Consider the following 25,057-nt stretch of genomic DNA (forward strand, 5'->3'; position numbering starts at 1 on the left):
TAGCCAACCACTGCTTTGCGCCGTATGTTCAGCAGCCAAGTCAGCACTTCAGCAGACACGCGGGGCTTTCTGCAAGGCCTCCGAAACACGCCAACAAGCATCTGGAGATGACTCACTTGTGGTTCAAATCTATAACTGGAAAGGAATTGTTGCTATGGTCTCTCAACAAATGATTTTAAAAAAGTACATTAGGCTGTGTGTAAAATGTAGTTATTGTCCATTCCTGTTTTGGTTTTTGAGAGATTCGTATCTTTTTGACCTCGTATTTATTCATCATTTATCATGTAAGCCTTGACCACATTGTCTGTACATACAACTGATAAACAGTGTCCCCCATCAAAGAAGTAAACGCTTTGATTTCAGTCATTCGAAGCTCTGTGACCATATTGGGCCCTCTGGGGGTCATCTCTGCCTGTGCAGGTTTCTTACCGTATCTTACTGGGCTGTGTTCCCTCAATAAAAAGCATTCCATCACCAAGGAGACCCCAAAAGGAAATGTAACTGTCTGAACTACCGTATGCCCCAAGGACTTCTGCAGAATGAAACTTCTCCTGCTGTATAAATGGTCTCTGAAAAGCTGCTAGCTTGGTCTAGCTATTACTGAGCATCAGATAATACTGAACGGTTATGCTAAAAGATGAGGTACATTTTAAAAGGACCTAAGGACAGTAGTTCACATACTGTAGCGTAAGTGGAGCGTAGTGGAGTAAGAGAGGTGGAACATTTGAGGATGATTCAAGATGTCTTGCATTCGCCCAAGATGTCCCAAGACCTTAGCGGCTGATAGCTGTTGTCTGAGAAGGACAACTGTCAGAATCATGAGGGTGGTCTTTGATGAAATCTGTCTCACCGTGGCAGCTGTCCTGCTTTGCGTGCTTGTGTTTGCGTGCTTCGTGTGTGTGTGTGTGTGCGCGTGCGTGGCACAGAGTTATTTGTCCATTGACTCAATGTAACTGATGGCAATAACAGCAGAGAAAGCTTGAACGTGCCCAATTCTTCTTTGCGGAGCACTAAAGGGCAGCTCGTGCATATGCATCAATGACCTTGCCAAATAAAATCTGAAGCGTTACACTGATTAAAAAAAGAAGAAGAAGAAGCAATTAATGTGGATTCCTGTTACACGATCATCTAATTAGAATTTCCGTAATAAGCGGACGGTAAAAAAAGGCTGGTTTAAAACGAAATCATTAGTTCAACAAAAAGTATAATAGAAATCACTGCATCGGTCCTCAAGGCTTAACAGGAGTGCGTGCACTGAGCAGATTATGAAATTCCAATGTTGATGAGCCTTTAGTCCTTATTAGTAGTGTTGCACGGTATACCTAAACGTCTGTACTTTTTCGATACTATAACATTTTTAAAAAACGGTCCGGTACTAGAATTTATTTTCAGTCCTTCTGTCAAATGTGTCTCACGAATCAAGCCTGTCTATCAGCGTGGCCGACCCCATTTACTCACTGCTAACCTGCACTTGGGAGTCTGGGCTGCGTCATGTTCGCTCCCAACTCATGCTGCACAGAAGTTAACCCACTTGAATAATGCGACACAGCATGTAGAAATGTTGCAACTGTTACTGTTTGCAAAACGGGCTAGTACATTACAGACTAGAACACTTTACAATGGAAGAAGACGCTGGTAGCTTCCAGCTTTGTTAGCTCTCAGCTAGCAAGGACATTTTGCTAAAGCTAACATACGTCAGTCAATTCACTATCCTAGTACCTTGTTTGTGATAATATGCAACCATAAGGCAAAATATGCAGCTTTTCCAAGCTGATTGTCACCAAAAACGTTATTCGTTGAATTGATAACAGACAATGTAACAGACATATACAACAAAATGTACAATGTGGACCCAGAGGATATCACTTGAAAGTATTCAGACGCTTATTTCCAAAGTGGTCCGTTGACTTATTTGGTCTCACTCACGTCTCTCTCAAAGATGATCTATAGAGAGCAAACGTAATTGCGTCTTTTTGTAGGGACTAACTCCGCCATGGTTCATTGGACAAAGCCTATGGGGAAAATGAATGCTGTTTTTTTTTTTAGGGATTTTGAATTAAACGCAGAAAATTAGGTCTGTGGTAAAAGCAGGCTTAGGAGATCTTGTACGTTTTTGTTATGAGATCATCTTCATCAGCTAACGTCACCAGTTGTGAATTCTTCAAAATTCATGTAATAAACCATATAAAGGCTTTACAATTCATAAAAGTCATGCTAACTGACTGCTATTATCTCAAATGGAAGGGAAACTGATTTTGTCATCTGTAGCCCCATGAAGTCAGTCAAAACAAGCTCTAGAACTCAATGCACGCACACACTGCTATTGAATATGCATTCACCTGTATTGTGGATAGGCCTAGGCTACATCTCGGCAGTTTATCAACAGAGATTTACCATCCAAATACATGATTACCATTATGTAGTTAGATTGGTAAAAAATCAAATTGACTTTTTAATTTATGAATTAATGCGTACATGGAAGTCTCTGGGGAAAAAAATGTATGTAAAAAAATAAATAATAATAATAATAATTGGGGGGTGGAAAGCTGCACTGGGGGGTGGAAAGCTGCACTGGGGGGGTGGAAAAAGCTGCACTGGGGGGTGGGTGGAAAAAGCTGCACTGGGGGGTGGGTGGAAAAGGCTGCACTGGGGGTGGAAAAAGCTGCACTGGGGGGTGGAAAAAGCTGCACTGAGGGGTGGAAAAAGCTGCACTGAGGGGTGGAAAGTGCAGCGCCTGTAGCAGTTAAATAGGCCTGGTTTAAGAGGAGATAAGGGAATGTGAGCAGCATCACCATGTAGAGCTGACAGGACCCTCACCTCAAAACCAATAAAAGATTACATTAGACGTGTGCAGTGGTGGAATTGTGGACCAGAGGGTGGATGTAGCACATGAATGGAAGTCACTGTCTAATACTGACACATCCCCTTGTGTTAAACTAACACACAAACACATGCCATTCACAACAACACTTCTGAAAGCCTCATGCTTGTTGCTCTTCCCTGGAACTGTGTATTTCACATGCACAGGTTGGCCTTTTTGTTCAGACACGCCTGTGTTTGGTTATTAATTGATGTTGCAGTTGCCATGTGTTCTCAGAGAGTTTGTTCATGCGTGTCGGATCTATTTCCAAATATGTTGTTCCGTATTGTACTACTGCTTGATTTGATCAACAAAAATATTGTATTTTGATGAATAGGAAGAAACTTAAAGGTTGTTTTCCTATTGGGGATCAAATTAAGTGGAAATGGTATTTCAGTGAAATACTTACTTGCAAGCTTTTCCCTCAACAGTGTAGTATGAATCTAACAATTGTCAATGCCAGTAATATATATATATATATATATATATATCTCTATCTCTATCTCTATCTCTATCTATATCAACAAAAAAAGAGCATATCAACAAAAAAAGAGCATGATCATTACTGTACTAAATCAGATAAAAGGTAAGAAAGAACATGCATGATTGGGATTTATATTTATTAATTAATGCTTATATTTTCCTTGTAAAGCTACAGTTGGGTGTTTTTACTTGCTCTGGCAGAATGTATGTAGACAGTCAGTTACCCTCCAGAAAGTTTTGCTCAGCCTGCCCACGGCTACTGAGAGGACGTTGGCTCACTTTTCACTGCAGTGAGTGTGAGTGAATGGACAGAGGTGAACTAGAGCGGTCGGACTCTGTTCTGTCTTATCAGACGCAGGCAGCAGGGGGGGGGGCTTTCAATGCATACGTCAATAGAGTGAATGTGAGGGAAGAATGAACTGCGTCTCATTGTGCTGACTTCATCATACGTGTCCTCCCCTATCTCCTGGCTGGCCCGCGAGGGGCAGTGCCAGTGCCACAGTCAATGCGAACTAGTCTGAAGCCAAGCCAGTTGGAAAGTGTGTGTGTGCAAGGTTCAGCAATTAGCTCTCTGGGCATAAAAGAAAGCAGGAAATATTATAAACCGCGAAGCATTCTATGAGCCTACCAGATAAGGCTGGATGCTCACTGAGTGGGTAAGGTTACAGATCGTTGCGAATGTTTGTGATTTGCTGTGTCAGAACCAGTATAAACCTGTTGGGGGATGGCACAGATGATTTGCCTAGAAGCAGGCTGCTCATAACTGGGGTAGGTGCCCTATGTGCCGTAGCCAGGGGGAATCTGGGACACCTGCCACTTCGCTTGCTGTCAGCCTTGTGTGTCTTTGTCACAGTGTGTGTAAAACGGTTCCAGGCGGTATTTTATTGGACCAAATTCCAAACGTGAGTTTCAAGAACTGATTCTGCAGGAGGCTAGAAGGATTGTTCATCCTCATTTACTTTGTATTAATGTTTAGCTGTAGTAGTTGGTTGTGGTTAATATATACACATGTAATACTGAATCTGTGCCTTTTTGCCACAACAAAGGGATAACTAGAAGTCTCCAGGACACTTCCTGGTATTGCCCAGTGAGGGTTACATGTATATGGAACAGGATTTAGGCCTACATGCGTTTGAAAAGAATCCTCATGTCATTTTATTAAGGTCTAGTCTGAATAAAAATGTGGATACATAGAACACTTGTTTTTTGTTCAACTATCAACTGGGTAATGTACACAGTTTGGATTCTTTAGTTCAGTGCGCGATGTGGCCATTTTTTGGTTTGTTAGCTGATGCCGTCTATTTTGGGTTATACATTTAACCTGAGGCAGATGCTGTTCTCTTCAATGTGAATTTAACCTGAAGCAGATGCTGTTCCTCTCTTCTCGCTCTTTCTGTTCCCATTTACCTCACCACGTCCCTCTGCCTTAAGCAGAAAGCATTTCTATTACGTTTAAGCAAAAAATGCCTTTATTGCCTATGAAGATACTTTTTTATATATATATATATTTTTTTAAATGACTGAGTCAGCCATGAAGGGAATTGAGTTTGTATGAGGTAAAGAATAACATTTGACAAGGACAGTTGCTTGTCTCTTTTTACTTTTGTTTCGTGCTTTTGATATCCTGGTACTGGACAGTTTTTTTTTTTTTTTTTGAGTCATCATTATGTATGTACCTCTCTAGGACAGAACGATCCATATGAAAACTCCAGAATTCCTTCTGTCGACTTAAATCTGTCTGTCCTCCACTGTCTTGCAGAAGAAGGTGGTGGAGCAGCTGAGGAAAGAGCTGCTGGTTAAACAGGATCATCCGGAGGTCCAGGCCCATCAGCAGCCCCAGCACCCAGTGCAGCCTGATGGGAAGGCCTCTGCCCTGCCTAACCTCCACACCCCACCCTCCCTGCCCTCGCCTGACAAACTGAGCACACCACAGGTACTTGCTCACACACACACACACACACACACATACATACACGCACACTGCTGTAATATTAATCTGTTCGTATGCATTGTTGAAGGGTAGCCCCATATTCAACTTAGCTTCTCTCCTGGACAGAACACGATGACTGTCACCCCGGTCATCGCCACTAAGACTCTACCTCTGGTACTGAAAGCTGCCACCGCTACAACGCCTGCTTCCGCCGTGACGCCGCGACCCTCCGTCGCCAAGGTCACCGCCATCAGCAACACGCCCAAGGCCAGCATAGGTCACCCTGACTCACTGAGTGCACCTATCAACATTCAGACATCCAGCAAGTTGACCCATCAGGGGATGGAGCCGGTTCGGATAGTCCCCAAGAACACTATTGTTGTAAGTATACTGTATGTCCGGCATGCCACTCACTCCGCTTCATTGTCTGCACATACAATTCATTTACACTGAAGTGTCCCTGAAGTCCCGATTGTGTTAATAGTATATTTCTGATTTTGTATACAAACATTTGAAATCACGGGGCACAGGTGGGGTTGCCGTGTTCTTTAGATAAGGAGGACGTATCGCCCTTTTCTGTGTCGCCGCAAGAGTGTCTGCAAATGCAGATTTCACAAGGAATGAGTCGGATCTGGGACCAACTTTTCTTCACTGTGTGAAGGTCTATCTCCTTGAGACTGTGTGTGGTTTTCCGCATTCTCTAATGTGTGTAAACGGATGGTTTCATCGCAGGTGCAGGCCACTGCCCAGCCTATCAAAGTTCCTCAGTTTGTCCCTCCGCCTAGACTGACGCCTCGACCTACCTTTCTAACGCAGGTTCGTCCACGTGGATCTCCCCTCCCCTCACCCCGCAGCCTCTCTCCAGTAACACTAGCAGGGGGCGTTTAGACTGGATATCAGTCCTAGAATGGCCAGTTTTTAATTCGTTAGCTATCATCTCACGTCCTATAACGTCAAATGTACTCCATTTGAGGCAGTTTGATTGGATAGCCTACCAGACTACAATGGGTTTTCTATTCAGAGGTCTGAATAGGGATTCTACTGGAGGGGACTGTTGGAGCAAGTTCTTTCTAATTTGTTGTGTTTGTCTCGTGTCCTTTTGTGACTTGTGTGTGTGTGTTCCTGCGTTCATATGCTTTTTGTTCAGGACCAAAGGCTTGGCCCAAGACCTGTTTCAGTGGCATTTTCGTAACCCCTTGCTAACTACCTGGCTTCACTATCTATGTCAGCGGTGTTGTTCCTTACCACGTGCTTTGGCTGTTCCTTCAATCTACCTGCCCAGTGCCAGCCCACCTCCTGCTAACCTTTGTTGTGAATGTGGCATGCCCTCTGTTGTTGCTGCTCTGTGTGTTGATCACAGAGGGCTAATGACAATGCTGTGTATTTGGTATGCACTTTTTCTTACTGTTTAAAAGACATGGGCCCTTACATACTGTATACTCACTATCCTCCTGTCTATATTGTGGACCAGGTCCGACCTAAACCAGCCACGCCTACGCCCACTTCTATGGTGCCCATCGCTCCTGCGCCCCCTCCTCCCATGCTGGCTGCTCCTCAGCTCCTCCAGCGGCCTGTCATGTTGACCACCAAGCTGACCTCCACCTCACTGGCCTCCACCACCGGGCCCATCCACCAGGTATGCGTTGTAAACGGCCAGCCCTGCGCCAGCATCACCAAGACCCTGCCCTCTGCCCAGCTGACTGGCATCGTCATCACCTCGCCGGCCACAATTACAGCCACCCTGGCAACTCATCAGACCCTTCAGATCAGAAGCCTCAGCCCTGACACCAAGGTGAGAGGAGGGGGAACAAAGAGGGGTCGGGCAAACTTGATTTGTTTAAATTACAGTCTTCTCCGTGGACCCAATCAAATGAAATCTATTAGCTTCCAGATAATATTTTCAGTAGGGCCGTCGGTAGTGGAATTACCATTTTCATTGCTGTTAAACCAAGAAGCACCCAGCTGTTAGCCTTGCTATTTTGTGTTCATCACAGGCTTCTTACTTAACTCAATTTGGTCGGCGTAGACACCCTGCTTTGTTGATGTGCATGGCTAGGTACTTGAGCAGCTGCCACAAACTCTATTCCAGAGAGTGAATTCGTAGATACACTGAATATTGGAAGATCTCCCAATAACATTCACGAATGTAGAATCCTCCACCTACATTTACATTTACATTTAAGTCATTTAGCAGACGCTCTTATCCACATAATCCAGGTCATCACCACCCTGGTTTGTTGTGTGTGAAAATGTGTGTCTCTCGTGGGGGGGGGCGTCACATCCACCGTGGAGGGACTGTGGCTCTTGTTGTGTGTGGCTAACTAACTCTGTTACTTCCGCCCTCCAGGCTGTTAAAGCTCGGGGTGTTACAGACCCGAAGACTTCGGCCAGTGCGCCCTCCTCCCCTTCACACACCGCTAGAAGCACCGCTCCACCACTGCTGAGGAACAAGAGAGAGGACAACCCCCAGGTGGGCCTATCCTCTATACACAGATGCAATGACAACATGAAAATAAAAGTACAGTACCAGTCAAAGGTTTGGACACACCTACTCGTTCAAGGGTTTTTCTTTATTTTTTTGACTATTTTCTACATTGTGGAATAATAGTGTAGACGTCAAAACTATGAAACAACACGTATGGAATCATGTAGTAACCCCCCCCAAAAAAGTGTTAGACAAAGTAGCCCCCCGTTGCCTTGATGACAGCTTTGTGCACACTCTTGGCATTCTCTCAACTAGCGTATTCTACAATGTAAAAAAAATAAATAAAGAAAAACCTCACTTTTGACTGGTACTGTAAATGGGCAGCTTTGTGGGGCAATCTTTGACCCGTTTAATGAAAATGTGATTTCTTGTTCTCTCCCACAGAAACTTGCCTTCATGGTGTCCTTGGGACTTGTGACATATGACCATCTGGAAGGTTGGAAGACCCAAATGGAGCTTTTTTAAATTTTTATTTTTTATATATAGCACGCCCCCCACCCTACTCTGCATACGTTTTGTCAATAGTGTCTGCGCCTGCATGAAGACAATTTAACATCAGATATGTCCAGTGTGTTATACTGACCTGGTCTATTCTATACCTGTGTAGAGATCCAGAGTCGGAGGCAGGAGCGCAAGAGGAGAACGACAGCAAACCCAGTATACAGTGGAGCAGTGTTTGAGCCTGAGGTGCAGTACATAGACCACTAACGTTGTTATTATTATGGCATTATGATGATAATGTCAGGGTTGGTCTCAATTCCACTTATGCAGTTCAGGAAGTACGTTGAAATTCCAATTCTCTTTAAAAATGTGGAATTGGAATTTGGTTTACTTTCTGAAATGGACTGGAATTGAAATGGAACCGACCCCAACTCTGGATACTGTACCTGTTCTAGGTCTGCTGTGTGCGAGAACCAGACCTAAGTAGTAAACACAACCTATATTTACAGCGTAAGAAGAACGGCGTCACCTACCTGAACACTCCTCTACACCAAGGCACCAGGAAGAGAGGTCAGTATGAATCTCCTGTCAGGTTATGGAAACATCGAGCTACTCAGGGTTGTGTGGAGTGTCCCACCTTGTAACCTTGCTAACACAAGGTCAATTGGACCGCACAACCCTGCTCTCCCAGACACCTCGAGGAAGTCTATGCTGTCATATCTCATACAATGGTGGAGACCAGTATACATCATTTTGTTGTACTGTGATACTGCCCCATCACAGACTTACTGTCGGAGCTCTTTTGGTTGTGCTATCATGCTAGTGCAATAGAGCTGGCTCTTTCCTTGCACTTCCTGCTTTTAATACCACTTGACTCTGTGCTTTTGCCCTGTCTGTAATTCATTTTACTCCACCAGCTCTCTTTGCCCTCTCAGTAAGATGCCTTCCCACCCTGCTCTGAATGTATTGTTGAGGATGGCTTCACAGCTCTGTACTGTATTTGCTCACCCCAGGACTCCACCAAGTAAAACACCCCCATGTGGATTTGAGCCACGTCTCTGTCTGAATGCTATGTGTATGGCATTAGCCTGGGTACCAGTCTGAGTTAGCATTCCACTCCTTGCCACTCTTTCTCATGTTTAGCATTTACACGGAGTATATGTAGTGGAATGTTAACCAAACAGGTTCGTGGAGCTCAGGCTAGTATGCCAAGCCAAGTCAGATCTCACTGCTCATTTGTTTGTAACAGACTTAAGAGGCCTGTTATGTAACATATTTAGTGTTACACTGCGGTTCTGTGAGCAGAACATTTGGGAGAATGAATCCTCATATGAACCAAGCTTTTGCTTCCCACGTTCTCACTGACAATGTTGAATGCAGCTGTATTTGACCTATTGTTTCATAGAGTACATTGGAATAATGTAGATATTAGATTTTACATTTGTTTCAACAAAGTCTTGCCCTGCGGGTCGATTCAATGTGGCTTATGTCTTGCTTTGACCTGCTTTGTTCTCGGAACTACTGTCCCAATTAACTGTCAGCTTTGCCCAGCTCACCCTTCCCCTTGACCCGACTTCATGCTGTTCCCCCTCGCTGTGTACTAACGCTTCTGTCTGTGCTCCTCCTCTTCCTCTTCCTTATGCGCTAGCCAATGAGGACCCATTGTCACAGGTATGTCATGAGAATGTTTTTTTTATTTTGTTCTCCCATTTTCCTTTCTTTTGTTTTTGTTTTGTTTTGTCGTGTCTCATCTCACCCAGGTCGCCCACCCAAATACAGCAGTGTTCCTGAGCTGGGTCTTCACACCCCAACATCCCCCACCAGCAGTCATTCCGCCTCCCCGGCCAACCACCGGCCAGAGAGGGGGGGCTCTCACTTCCCCGTCCACCCCCACACCCTCCCTCTGCCTAGACCCAGCTCCGGGGATGTAAGTAGATGATGGAGAGCCCACTGCACCTACCAGGACTAGAGGAAGCCTCCCCCCAAATCCCCCCCTCAGTGGTATCTCCCTGAGGCCCTATGGTTTCAGGACAGACCACCCCTCCTTACAACATGAAACATTCCACATCCATTCACTTTTACACCCTACATGCCATTACATCCATCATTCATTTATGTGTGACAGTCTATGTGTGTCCTGGTGTCCATAACCTTACAAAGTGAAAAGTCCCTCACTCCTTTGGCTGAGGATGTTTGGATCAACGCATCGCACGTCATTGCTGTTGACAGTGGTGTTTGGGGTTTGGTAGGGTACCGTGACCAGCAACATTACTCGCGGTCATCCAGTGAAAACTGACTCGTGTGAACAACACCCAGTGCCCACAAACACAATTACAATGTGAACAGTTTGAAAGCACAGTCAGATTGGGCAGGTGTCATTCAGTGAAGTTCGACTCCCCTCTCCTCTAGTCCCACATATCCAGGTATGATCGGTTGGGCGTAGTGGGCCACAATACTGATTGCTGCAATTCTTCCTGACAGGGAGACATCCATGAGGACTTCTGCACTGTGTGCAGGCGCAGTGGTCAGTTGCTCATGTGTGACACATGTGCACGTGTTTACCATCTGGACTGCCTCGCTCCACCCTTGAAAACCATTCCCAGGGGCATGTGGATCTGCCCCAAATGTCACGACCAGGTAACAGCATCACCTGTCCCTGCAGTCTCAGCCTCTTAGAAGCTCCCCCAGCAGTTCCCAGGCCGGTCGTACACTAAATGCAGCTAATACAAGCTCCAGCTGAGCCACAGCCACCGCTGTTTATCGAAGCCAGTTTTTTCAGAGTGAGATATTAGAAGGGTGAAACCTCCAGTGAGAACCACTCGTGCCACCTTGTCCTGGTGCTCTCAGGAATCTCAGAGCTTGTCTTAGTGTAGGGGGTCTGAGCAATAAGACTGTTTCCTAGCTTTGTATGTTCTCCAAACAACGTTTTTGACCAGGCACGAGAAAGCGCCATGCATTTCACTTCATTATTTGTACAAAATGCTTCTTGCACTGTCATCTTGTTCTTTTTTTGTTTGTCTGGTCTATGAAAGATTTGTGCACTTTATGTGGAAGTGCTCCAAAGGGGCCCTGTATGTGTCCATGGACTTTTGGTAGCTTGGTTGAAAGGGAGGACGTGTTATGTTGATATCCCTCTGTGCAATGTTTCCATAACATACAGTATGATAACCTACAGTAACCAATAATCATTTGATTCACGGCCTTGTCTCGCTGTCCTAAACTCCTTGACAACAGCGTTCAGAGCCATGATTGAGTGAACATCTAAAAGTGGGGCGACGAATTCAGGCAATTTCAACTAAAGTATATACAGTGCGGCCCGAAGTTGTTGACACCCTTGATAAAGATGAGCAATAATAACTGTATAAATTAAATAATTCAAATACCGATTTTAATTAACAAGTAATAATGTTTTTTTCTCAAAAGTAGCCATCAAAATGATTGACACTCATAAATACTCGTAGAATTAAGGTAGTCAAACGGTTAGCATTCGGTCCCGTATTCATAGCACGTAAGGACTACATCAAGCTTGTTTATTTCGTTTTTTAAAAAACATTTTAATTTCATCTTTATTTACCTAGGCAAGTGACTACGAACTTGTTGGATGCATTTGCAGTTCATTTGGTTGTTTCAGATTATTTTGTGCCAAATACAAAATGAATGCTGATTCATGTATTGCGTCCATTTTAGTCACTTTTTTTTTGCAAATAAACACTCTAATATGCTTCTAAACGCTTGTACATTTAATGTGGATGGTACTGTGAATAAGGATGAGTGATGAAGTCAGAGGGCCAGAGATCCTACCCTGAAGACATGCTAACCTCTCACCATTACCAATAACAGGGGAGGTTAAGCATGCGGCTAGGTGTATGATCTTTGACCCTCTGATACTTTTTCACTCATCATCATTCACAATTAATGCAGGATTATCCGTAATCATGTTAGCATCCACATTCATGTAGAAGTGTTTTTAGAAACCATATTTTATTCTTATTTACAATAAAGTGATTTGGATACATTTATTTACCATTAGTTTCTATTGGGAATGAAATCATCTGAAACAACCAAAACTAACGTGAGCTGCAAATGCGTCCAACAGGTTTGGAGAATGACAAGTGCTAGTAACATGGGACCAAATGCTAAACCTTTTGACGACTTCATTTATCAGAATCTTTAGGAGTGTCAATCATTTTTGAGCGCAAGGCTAAGAAAGTATTACTTGTTAAACGGAAATCTCTTTCTCTAAACAATTATATTCGTATTATATCCCAATTTTGTGGGGGAGTATACACTATATAGCTCAGTATTTGAATTATATTGTATTTCTCCGCTCACTTGTCTCCACCCAAAAAAAAACGAATGAAACCTAATGGATAGTTGAATGGTTATTCAAACATTTTAAAAAAGAAGACGAAAAAGATGCAGAACTTAAGCCTATTGTTGACATGGATTCAATTGTTTTCCCTTTTCTTCTTTAGATTTTGATGAAAGATGAGGCAATCCCATGGCCTGGAACCCTCGCTATTGTTCATTCCTACATTGCATATAAAGCAGGTACAGGAAAAGCCAGATCTTAAAAAGAGCTACCTCCAAATGAATTTGTGTTCATCTAATGTAACACTTTAAAGTTGACTGTAATGGTTTATCTGACAGCTAAAGAGGAGGAGAAGCAGAAACTGGTGAAGTGGAGCTTGGAACTCAAGCAGGACAGAGAACAGCTAGAACAAAGGGTCAAACAGCTGAGCCAATCCATAACGGTAAGCAGTACACTGCATGACACTGAGGCTAACCCTGAAGGCGTGTGAAGTCATCTCAGAACAATAGATGAACTGGATGGTTAATTACTAATGAGCCTGTCCCTATTTCCCTCTAAAGAAATGCATGGAGAACAAGAACACTATCCTGGCCCGTCAGAGGGACATGCACAACTCCCTGGAGAAGGTCAAGGGCCTGGTGCGTCTCATTCAGGGTATCAACTTCTGCCCATCCCCTGAGGCCTCACCGCCAGCCCTCCAGACCAGCCTGACAAATGGAGGAGCAGACTGTGCCAGTGCTGACCACACGGACGACACAAGTCCCGAGGATCACAAGAACATGACTAACAATAGCGGCGACGACCTGAACAACAACGCGGACGGGGCGACCGAGGAGGAAGGGAAGAAAGAGGACGTTAAAGAGATGGACAACCTCAACAGCAGCAGCCTTGGCAAAACCTTTGAGCCTCCCCAGACTATAGCACCGGCCCTTGTGGATGTAGCAGAGGGGGCCAAATAACACCCACCCACCCAGTCCAGGGACAGGAACCCCCAACGAGAGGGAAAGAAAAAGATAAAGCACCCCATGAAGTTGCCCAAAGTTGCCAATCGATTAACACACACACCGACATATATATTTTTGGGGTCGTTGTTATTGTTAGTTTGTGTATTATTGGATTATCTGAGAGGACATTATGATTATCAGACGGAGAAAGGGAAAGGGACGAAGGAGGGTGACTTTATGTACCAGTGGTATGCCAATCGAGGTCAAAGATTATTATTCAAGTCTGACGATGGTGACACTCTTACTCATAATAACGATATTGTTAATAGTAATAAACATCACACCAATGTGTGCCTCCAATAGTCGCCATAGCGCCTCTTTGTGGGGATGGTTTCTTAGGGTGTCTTAGTCTGCAGCTTCAGGGGAGATGGATCCGAGATGTCCAAAGATGAGACCTGCCCGCTCGCCTGAAGATCCACCACCTACACCACACCAGAAACAATTGGATCAACCAAAACACCATAACAGCCATTTGGAATTTATAAACTACCAGGGGACGAAGTTTTTGTTTGCTGCAGTATTTGTCAACAGTTTTGAAAATCACTGAAGTATTGCCTGAGGGATCTTATTAGTCCCAAATCACACTTTTTGTCTTATAGGAGCTCCAGCTCACCTCCATCCATCTATCCCACCTGCCCCCATTACGACCACCAACAACTCTGACAGTACAGCTTAAAGCTACATCACAGGACAGATGATGGATCAACATAGGTCAGCCTGACGTTCAAGTTGTATCCACTGTCACCTCAGTGCTGCCCAACAGACAGCCAGACAGACCGGCTACAGTGGGAGGAGCCCAGCATTCAGCTTACGGTCTGTTGTCTTCAGCAGCATCACATGGACTCGTTGCAGGCTTCATTGACAATGAAGATGTTTTTCTTTACGAGGTCACCTTTATCATGACTTGTTTTGCGTTATCCATTGTTGCTGAACCTAGCGTTTCTTTTGTATTATTTTGAGAACATGATTGACCACTTTGTTGATTGATACGTTCGGAGGCATAGACGGAAAGCGGCTGCATCAATATTCCATATGACTGCAGCTCTAGGCATGCACGGGGGACTTAGCGACTATCAGTTCAGATATTGTCTGAGAGGTTTTTTTTGTGTCCGTTTGTCATGATCTGTTGCTAAAGGAAACTTAACCATTTATTCTGGGGGAATATGTTTCTATTCACGTCTTCCTAGTTTTCGAACATCAAGATATGCTTCTTCAAAAGTGCTTTTCTCTTTCGCATTACTTTGGTTTCTTATAAAAATATATTTGAACCGGAAAAAACTATGTAAATAGCTTCTTTTTTTAGATGTTCCTTGCAATTGAATTTTTATTCAATATGCTCAATTCATAACTGCCAAATGCTATTGTATCCAAATACAACAGGGAAACAGTCCTATTTTCTTATATAATGTTTTTAAGGTTTCAATTAGGAGTCCCCGTAGATAGACACAAATTTAGCATGGCAGTTACAGATATACAAAAGAGAGCGTGGCAATGACATTGTACCATATGTTGTTTGGGAAAATGGTCAGGAACGCTATAGGAAAAGCACAAACTTGTTGGCAAAAAAAACAAACTGGAACCGAACCACATACCCTCATCCTGCCATAAACATGTCTAAAGTAAATATGAACATTTGAACGATTATATTTTACACCACCACACTGACAAGTCACTCTTCATTTGACACTTTTGTACAGTATGTGTAGCTTTTGTTCATAACCTGCCGTTTTACATGTTTAAGTCCTTAAAGAGTTGCAATGCAATGTCGATATATTTAGTTGTGAAACACTTGAGAAATTAGGGACGTTGAAGGAATAGGTTGCCGGTAAACATATCATTTCATCACAGGGCCTACTTGCTGTACTACATCGGACGGTATGGGTCCCCCTGGCGGTGCCTTTGTCTAGAGAGTTTGAAGGCTTTTACAGGGCTCTATATATTTCCTCTTGACATGAAATGCACCCGAACGATGGCAATGTTTTATGTTTGAAAATACATAAACAAATCATCATAATAATGCAATTAACTGGAAAGCACAAAGAGAAGATGCAAGATCGGGTTTTTAATCTATCGGCAGATCAAAAGGAGAGCATTAGTTAAAGGATGGCCCATTCCAGTGTCTTGTGTTGAGGCCACTCTTCCTTTTGGCCTGCGGGTACTTGTCGTTGTGTAGCAATTGCCTTAAGAAAATGTTGCGCCTCGTGAACAAACTGTTCGGTGTATTGTTGGTCTTGTTTGAGTGTCACAAAAAAAATTCAATGAATTGTGGAAATCTTATCTATTTGTGATGAACCACTTCAGGAAATCTACTTCTCTTTGCACAGAACTGAGATGATAGGCTAAAATGGGAACCTATTGTATTTACAAGGGGGTCAGTTGCTCTGAGTCATGTAAGAGTTCCGATTCGTTTTGACTTGACTTGCCAGTGTATGAAAAATAAGGATTGTGATTTGAACGACTATTTGAGTTGTCCCTCCACCAAGTCCCTCAAATACAAGCAATTAGCAAATATTACAATGCACCTTGTGGTTGAACACTCAACAGTGTTAAATTCTTTAGTTCTCTCCTGACTTGCCATCTTCACGGGGCAAGATGCAAATGATAAAAGTGGCAGCAATGACACATACTTACCATGAAAATGTATAATTAGGGCCAGATTTTTTTTCTGAATATTGTTAAATAATTGACATTCTTCATCTTATCTTTTTATAATCCTTTCAATGTGTTTTTATTTGACCTTTTTTGGTGCAGAAGCTTAGAAAAATGTGCCTCTAATGCAATAGAAATAATAAGGATCTCAGCAAATACACTCCCCCATCTGTGCTCAGCATGATGAGCCCAACAACAACAACTACAGCTGTCGAAACCTCAACAAACCTATGCCTACATATGCAAATAGATTGTATGGACATGATTATACTTATAAAAACCATTCCTACTTTTCATATATAGAACTGAATTTCACCTTTCCAACCTTGGTAACATTTTACTTTAAGGTGCCTTTCATAAAATATTCACAAGTCGTTCATAGACTGTTATTTAGTAGTTTACAGATTTTAGTTTATAACCCATTATAACGAATAAGTAACAAAAAAGTAACCAGGGTGTAGGCTACCTTAATGTAAAGTGTTACAGCAGTATATTGAAAGCTACAGCTGTACCATTAAATGTTTAATGTACTGTATACATACCCCAATGACTCACTTTGGAAATGAAATGTCCCTCTCAATTAGTGACTTTTATTGGATCTTAACTTTGAAGGCAAAGTGCTGAATATTATGGGCGAAATTGTTTTAATTTTCTGACTTAGGGAGGAAGATGGGGGGATGTGGTATGGCCAACTCAAATATTGTCTAGTGCTTTGTGCTGTGAAAGAAAGTAAATGTCATGTTGTGGTAAGAAAAAAAATAGAAACAAAGTTAATATCCAAAGAATGATTTTAAAGATTTTTTATTTCCATTTATGATCTACACCAGCTAAATAATATTCACAACGAGAGCAACCAATTAGGAAACCAATATTGATTAGATTCTCTCATCTCTGCATATCTTGATGAGTTCTGAAAACAGTTATTCTCATGCGAAATCACGTCACATCTGTGGCCTTCAAATATTTTAGTTGCATTTCATTGCCATCAATATGGAGACTCCCCCCTTTCTTGTAAACCTCTGTCCCACCTCTTACTTCATGCACTCGTATCATTTCATTCATTTCGAAGGCTTTTTTTCTCAACGTAAAGTATTCTTCCTCTTTAAGATGCATTGTAGCAGATCAAGCAAGTCAAAGGCACTAATGTGCTGGATATAGTGTAAATGGTTTATTGCACAGACTGCATACTCTCTTGTAATATTTGTCGGTTGTATTTTTTCACAATTTTTTAAAAGAAGTATTTGTTTATTTTTGACTACGGTTTTGTTACCAATCCTTTTTGTTGCCTGTGATCCACTGATTCATTTGACCTCTTTCCTGTACTTGAGTTATTTTATGCAGCTATTTGTATGCAGTGTTTGGCAAATTCCATTACAGTGTCAGAGTAAGTCAAGATTTTTTGGAGCATTCGATCAATTTGTATTTATTTATTTGACCATTTTTAAATAAAATTACAAAGTTGTAATTGTCTCTTCTCTCTCTGTATAAACATATCTGGATTATGAACAGCCATCAAGATGAGGTGTGTGACAGTTCTTCTTACAAACACTGTAGACAGCAATCAATTCACTGTGAAACAGGTAGTGAGTGATAATACCTCCAGGTCAAAGTGCAACTTCCGATCCATTTTCAGCTGCTTTCTGTCAAACTCCCATTGATGTTGTCAAGTGCCATATCAAAGCTGTGTGAACCTCTATGCAATTGTGCATTAACCAAATATGCCATACACACTGTGTGTATATACTTTCTGTGAAATGCCTTCGTCACCATTGCATGGTCTTGCTGCGGGGGAGCTTGAGTGACTGTCCATGGCCAGTAGGTGGCGTTGGTATTCCAGACGCACCTCTCGTACTAACATCTCAACCGCTAGCTCCACAGCCACAGAACATTCCGCCGCAGACAACTCAAAGAAGTTGTTGCTGATGGCACCAGACAAGTGAATCAATTGAAACATGTCACCTCAGATCACTGGCAAGGGCCTTTCCTTCTCCTGTCCGCACCACCATTCTCCATGTCACATTTATTCACAACTATTACAGTAGGTATGCCTGATGAAAAAGCATGAAACAGAGTTTAGAAACCTATTAAAGGGACACAAAACACACACAAAATACACAAAATACACAGATCTTGTTTAAGATGGTCTATCTTGCTATGCAGAAAAGACAACCGCCACATAACGTTTGCAGTTACAATAAGCAGACCTACTGTTTTATCACTGTACTGGTGTGTAACAGTGGCTTGCGTATTTTATTACAGCAAAAGCTGTAAGCAGTCAAACTCCGCTTAACACAGCCTTGATAAAACCAGTTCCCCTAGTCATGAGTGATTTAATGGAATCATTATGATAAATTAGACAAACATTATACAAAAGCGTAATATCCGCCAATGAAAAGACAGCTGGACTAGCCTATGTAAAGTAGGTTCTGAAAAGAGTCATGGGTGGGTTGGGTTCTAGGCTGTCCTATTGCCTCTTAGAAGATGTAACCTCTGCAATAATGAGATGCCCTCCACTCCAGACTCCATTTGATTGCCCTTTCCTGGTGTTTCCACACATTTAAAGTTGTCATCTCACCCAGGGTCTGCTTGACGTGATCAATACTCATCCTCTTTAAGTGTGAGACCGACTCAAAGCTGCTCCGGTCTGTGATGGAATACATCATTTGGAAACCATCGGCCCATTTAATGGAACTCTCAAGAGAAGGTGCTGCAGTACCCACAGACTCCTGCAGAGAGAGAGAGAGAGAGCGATAACAAGAGACGGGGGGGGCACAAAGGTTGTTGTCATTTAATAAAGAACAAGATACATCTGTACACTGGTTTTATGCTCTCAAAAGTGGTCTGTTCATGGCAACATTTCGACTCTAGCAGGGGCATAGCACTTTTGTGAGCATACGCCAGTTTGTTTGTTGGTTGTTTGAGCCTGAGAGTAATCTTCCTCTTTGGGTTTATAGAGGCCTGACACAAGGGCAGACAGAAACAAATCCCCAAAACAGTAGAAAATATAGACTTAATTCTGAGGTTGATTAAAACTGAGAGCATGATGACCTCAGTCTCTGGATAGTACCTTGTTGGCTGTGTCCAATATTTAAAAATCGATGGTCTCCTTGTCCACAGTTTTCCAACACATGTATATTACTCCTGTATGAGAACCCCACAGACAGAATGCTGTCAGCCTAATATAGTCAAGTGACAACTTGCATAAGGGACAGTAAAATTAGATGCAGTCTTTACCCTTTTGATGGTCATACTCTCCAAAGAACCGCTTGGTGATGTATCTAACACACAGGGGTGAAGTTCAAACAAAGCAGACCATGAGCACTCAGGTATTTTAAATATTTCCCCTTGCATAGACCTCCCCGCACTAGCTAAGCCCAGGCTACTGATAGTAAATAGCATAGTAAACATCATACTAAATGAACATAGTATCAACAATTCAGAGTATTATTATTTTACATTAATTTTTGTATTGCAGATTTGTCTCACCTTCAGACTTTAAAAAAATGTCTGTCCTGGATGACCAATATAATATCCCACTCAATTTAAGCCATCAGTCTCCATCTAAAAATATTTTTCAACATCTGTCTTTCCACAGGTGTCTCGATATCACCAAAATCAATTGCATGTCCCATCGACAGTTTCAACCAATGAGATATGTTGATGAATTCTTTAGAAACACTAAAACATGAATAAACTTACTTTACAAATAATCACAGCTCGTCTAAATTAGTTGAACACTTTTTATTTACTCTACAACAGTCAGTTCAAAACCAGGATTCAGCAGAGTTCTGAGAACTCCTACTACATCTGTTCATGCATATTTTCTTTTAAAAAAGTATTTAAAAAATCGGTGCAACACACACAATGTAATATATGAAAGTATATGAAATATGCAAGTATATGAAATACTGTCTATCCTTACTTGCTCTCTTCGATCACTTCGCTATGTCTGGTTCTCTAATTACTCAATAAGATGCTGGGAGACAGAAATATGTTTGTTCTCCATCATTTGCTCAGGTTTTCAGCTCACAGTCCAGTCCATCCATTGCCTTCGTTTCCCTTTTCAAAATGAAACAATCTGGAAGGGCGCGCCCCTTCCAAGTCTCATTAAATTGATTTGATTTATTGCTGTTGTTGGCCAAGCATGCTGTGCGATGGAGACAGCTTGGCCTTTTCACCGTTAACTCAAACAAACCTTTGATATGGCGAATTAACTTTCTATCGAATAGTTTTTGGAATGAACTTTAAACTGTATCGTTTAAAAAAAAATAGTTGTGCATAGTTATGCGTATAATGAGTAAAATAAATGAACCAGTCATTTACACATGTATTTATTGGAGCATATACATCTTGTACACCACACCCTGCCCTCTTGTAGACAATTCCAGTGTCTGCAAATACATAGTGCCTTCAGAAACTATTCACACCCCTTGACTTTTTCCACATTTTGCTGTGTTAAAGCTTGAATTTAAAATGGATTAAATTGAGATTGTGTGTCACTGGCCTACACACAATACCCCATAATGTCAAAGTGGAATTATGTTTTTAGATTTTTTTTTACAAATGAATTAAAAATGAAAAGCTGAAATGTCTTGAGTCAATAAGTATTCAACCGGTTGGTATGGCAAGCCTAAATAAGTTCAGGAGTAAACATTTGCTTAACAAGCCACATAATAAGCTGCTGGATTCACTCTGTGTACAATAATAGTGGTTAATATGATTTTTGAATGACCACTTAATCTCTTTACCCCACACATACAATTATCTGTAAGGTCCCTCAGTTGAGCAGTGAATTTCAAACAGATTCAACCACAAAGACCAGGTACGTTTTCCAATGCCTCGCAGAGGGGCACTTTTTGGTAGATGGATAAAAAAATAAAAAAAGCAGACATTGAATATCCCTTTGAGCATGGTGAAGTTTTTAATTACACTTTGGATGGTGTATCAATACACTCAGTCAATCCTGAGTGGTGCAGCGGTCTAAGGCACTGCATCTCAGTGCTAGAGGCATCACTACAGACCCTGGTTTGATCCCAGACTGTATCACAACCGGCCGTTATTGGGAGTCCCATTGAGGCGGCACACAATTGGGGCTCAGTGTGTGCTGAGCTCAGTGTTCGTAACTGACTTGCCTAGTTAAATAAAAGTTCAATTTAAAAAAGATACAGCTGTCCTTCCTAACTCAGTTTACTGGATCGGAAGGAAACCGCTCAGGGTTTTCACCGTGAGACTAATGGTGACTTTAAGAGAGTTTAATGGCTGTGATAGGAGGAAACTGAGGATAATATAATAATAATAATAATATAATAATAATATAATAATAAATAATATAAATAATAAATAATATATGCCATTTAGCAGACGCTTTTATCCAAAGCGACTTACAGTCATGTGTGCATACATTCTACGTATGGGTGGTCCCGGGGATCGAACCCACTACCCTGGCGTTACAAGCGCCATGCTCTACCAACTGAGCTACAGAAGGACCACAAGTAGCTAGGACAAACAAAAAACTGTAGCTATGAGACAAACTGTAGCCAGGACAAACAAAACTGTAGCTATGGGACAAACTGTAGCCAGGACAAACAAAAAACTGTAGCTATGGGACAAACTGTAGCTAGGACAAACAAAAAACTGTAGCTATGAGACAAACTGTAGCTAGGACAAACAAAAAACTGTAGCTATGAGACAAACTGTAGCCAGGACAAACAAAACTGTAGCTATGGGACAAACTGTAGCCAGGACAAACAAAACTGTAGCTATGGGATAAACTGTAGCCAGGACAAACAAAACTGTAGCTATGGGATAAACTGTAGCCAGGACAAACAAAACTGTAGCTATGGGAGCTTGACAGTGACCTTGGTTCTCGTATGAACAGAAACCACACTGGGCAGACTGCTTTGCATGTCCCTACTCCTAAATGCACACACTGACTGCGGCAGTTCCATGGCATGGTGATTTTTGCAGCTCAACGTTTATTGTCATGAATCTTGCCCTGCAGGCAGATATGAGCGATTTCTGCTAGATGGGCCAGCTGCAAAGTCAAAATTGGCTATATTGTAAAAATGTATGAAAACAAAAACGTGTTTTTGGTCTTAAATTTAAGGTTAGGGTTAGACATTAGGTTTAGCGGTGTGGTTAAGGTTAGGTTTTATGCTAACCTGCGGTTATTTAGTGGCAATACGGTGACCAGGGCCAAACTTGATCAGTGACATCCCTCATCACCTCTAAGCTTCACATTACATCAACCTCCCACTGTCAACTACCACATAACCTCACAGCAGCCAGGGGGAAATGAAACTGGGGACCTTCCTGTTTCACAGCACTGCGTGGGCCGTAAGGGGAGTTCTGAGGTTCTCTGTATGCTTTTAAACTTCTCTCTGTCCCGTGTCTCTACAGAAGTGGTTTAAGACCTGACAGGGATGTCCATACAAGGGCATTCATCACAGAGCACAGCTACAAAGTATAGCGGACCTGAAATACTACAGTCTATATAATATACACCCTTCCTCTCAGTCTATGCTTGGCATCCCTTGTCTGGCACCAAAGTTCCATCGGTGCCTCAGGTTTTACATTTCACACCACTTCTGCGTCCTGTAACTACACTGCAGTCACATTTCACACCACTTCTGCGTCCTGTAACTACACTGCAGTCACATTTCACACCACTACTGCGTCCTGTAACTACACTGCAGTCACATTTCACACCACTACTGAGTCCTGTAACTACACTGCAGTCACATTTCACACCACTACTGCGTCCTGTAACTACACTGCAGTCACATTTCACACCACTACTGCATCCTGTAACTACACTGCAGTCACATTTCACATCACTTCTGCAACTACACTGCAGTCACATTTCACACCACTTCTACGTCCTGTAACTACACTGCAGTCACATTTCACACCACTTCTGCATCCTGGAAACTACACTGCAGTCACATTTCACACCACTTCTGCGTCCTGTAACTACACTGCAGTCACATTTCACACCACTACTGCGTCCTGTAACTACACTGCAGTCACATTTCACACCACTACTGAGTCCTGTAACTACACTGCAGTCACATTTCACACCACTACTGCGTCCTGTAACTACACTGCAGTCACATTTCACACCACTACTGCATCCTGTAACTACACTGCAGTCACATTTCACATCACTTCTGCAACTACACTGCAGTCACATTTCACACCACTACTGCGTCCTGTAACTACACTGCAGTCACATTTCCCTTGTGCAGGTCAGCAGTGTACTTGTTCCACCCGCTTTAAAATTATCTTTAACTGTTCCAATTGACCCTCAGTGAAATGATTAAGACCTGGAGGGCAGTGTGCCAGTCTTAGTGGCAGTATCACTGCTACACTACATCAGGATGGATCGAACACATTGTAGTTACTAAGCTAAATGACAGAATGAAAAGAAGGAAGCCTGTACAGAATACAAATAATCCAAAACATGCACTTTAAAAAAAATCTGATTGAATCAAGCCCTAAGAACGGACACATCTCTCAACATGCTCACAACCCACCAAATACAGTATTTGAGTAGAATTTGACTTGCACCATTTTTTTTCCTGTATCCAAATGTTTATAATTTGGATCCAATTGCATGTTGTGAGCATGTCGAGAAATGTGTCCGCTATTAGGGCTTTAAAAAAAAAAACATGTATTAACCCCTCCACCACCACCCCTCTTTGGAGGAGAAATATATTTTTTTTTACAGCTTTTCTGCTACATATACATACATTTTACATATACATACAAATCCAACACAACACATCACTCAGTACCACCATATTTTCAAGCATGGTGTTGGCTGCATCATGTTATGGGTATGCTTGTCATCAGAAAGGACTAGAGGTTTTTAGGATACACATTTAATTATCAATAAATTTGCAAACATGTCTAAAAACATGTTTTCACTTTGCCATTAGGGGGTATTGTGTGTAGATGGGTGAGAAAAATAATAAATGTAATCCAACAACAAAATGTGGAATTAGTCAAGGTGTATGAATACTTTCTGAAACTGTACATCTACACCTACTAAAACCTATATTAGTCACAAAATCATCTTTCTTTCTGCTTATACAGAATCTGGTGTCAACCACTTCTCTATTGCAGGCAGAGGCTCTGTGAAACATAGTGTTTTCCCTGTTGATTCTGAGCTGGCAGACCTAGCTGAAGTGACTAAGAATGAGCTCCTGGCGGATTCGGACTGCCTCAGAGTCCACAGCCTCTGGCTTTCGACTGCCGTCATCTGACTGGCCTGGTATATCAGTCCTCTCAAACGTCCAGGCATCCAAGCCTGGTTGCAATGACACGTTGTGCAAGACGCAGCAGGCCAGAATGATGTGAGAGCACTTCTCAGGTGAGTACTGAAGGTAGCCTTTGGACCCATCCAGGCAACGGGTTTGAATGGCCCTGAACGTGTGGTCCACCATCTCATGAGTGGCAGTGTGAGCCAGGTTGTATCGAAGGCATGGCTAGGTTAGACATTATGAAAGAGGGAAGCTTGAAGAGCAAGACAATAATTTTTAAAAAAAAGTATTTTTGTGGTCCTTCTGTAGCTCAGTTGGTAGAGCATGGCGCTTGTAACGCCAGGGTAGTGGGTTCAATTCCCGGGACCACCCATACGTAGAATGTATGCACACATGACTGTAAGTCGCTTTGGATAAAAGCGTCCGCTAAATGGCATATATTATTATTATTATTATATTAACAATGGAAGTTTAAAATGGAGGATTATCAGCTATATTACCTAATAACCAGTCTTCGTGATTTTCCTGCTCTTCCAATTCCTTTGTACACTGAAGACTCTTGAAATATGCAGTTATCCTGTAAACTGCCAGGCCAGTTAGTCTCTGCACTGAGCAAAAGTCCCCTGGCA

At 42.3% G+C, this 25,057-nt stretch overlaps 1 protein-coding gene across 7 annotated transcripts in view; it reads left to right on the forward strand.

Annotated features, from left to right (window-relative positions):
* The window catches only part of LOC118358018 (PHD finger protein 21A-like), a 49,927-nt gene extending 33,313 nt beyond the window's left edge, over positions 1-16,614 (forward strand). For 4 of the 7 annotated variants that reach the window (XM_035735375.2, XM_035735401.2, XM_035735384.2 and 1 more), the window contains 13 exons: positions 5,103-5,276; positions 5,400-5,654; positions 6,006-6,089; positions 6,745-7,065; positions 7,621-7,743; positions 8,143-8,194; positions 8,366-8,445; positions 8,709-8,769; positions 9,960-10,126; positions 10,681-10,836; positions 12,675-12,750; positions 12,850-12,953; positions 13,072-16,614. In XM_035735375.2, the coding sequence (XP_035591268.1) occupies positions 5,103-5,276; positions 5,400-5,654; positions 6,006-6,089; positions 6,745-7,065; positions 7,621-7,743; positions 8,143-8,194; positions 8,366-8,445; positions 8,709-8,769; positions 9,960-10,126; positions 10,681-10,836; positions 12,675-12,750; positions 12,850-12,953; positions 13,072-13,470 (2,052 nt within the window). In that variant the 3' untranslated portion in view covers positions 13,471-16,614. Of the gene's footprint in view, positions 1-5,102; positions 5,277-5,399; positions 5,655-6,005; positions 6,090-6,744; positions 7,066-7,620; positions 7,744-8,142; positions 8,195-8,365; positions 8,446-8,708; positions 8,770-9,847; positions 9,871-9,959; positions 10,127-10,680; positions 10,837-12,674; positions 12,751-12,849; positions 12,954-13,071 lie in introns of all 7 variants that reach the window. The other 3 variants (XM_052479976.1, XM_035735406.2, XM_035735392.2) reach the window with 3 other exon arrangements.
* The last annotated feature ends 8,443 nt before the right edge of the window (positions 16,615-25,057 follow it).

The sequence above is a fragment of the Oncorhynchus keta genome, chromosome 2, assembly GCF_023373465.1.
Source record: "Oncorhynchus keta strain PuntledgeMale-10-30-2019 chromosome 2, Oket_V2, whole genome shotgun sequence".
Lineage (NCBI taxonomy): Eukaryota > Metazoa > Chordata > Actinopteri > Salmoniformes > Salmonidae > Oncorhynchus > Oncorhynchus keta.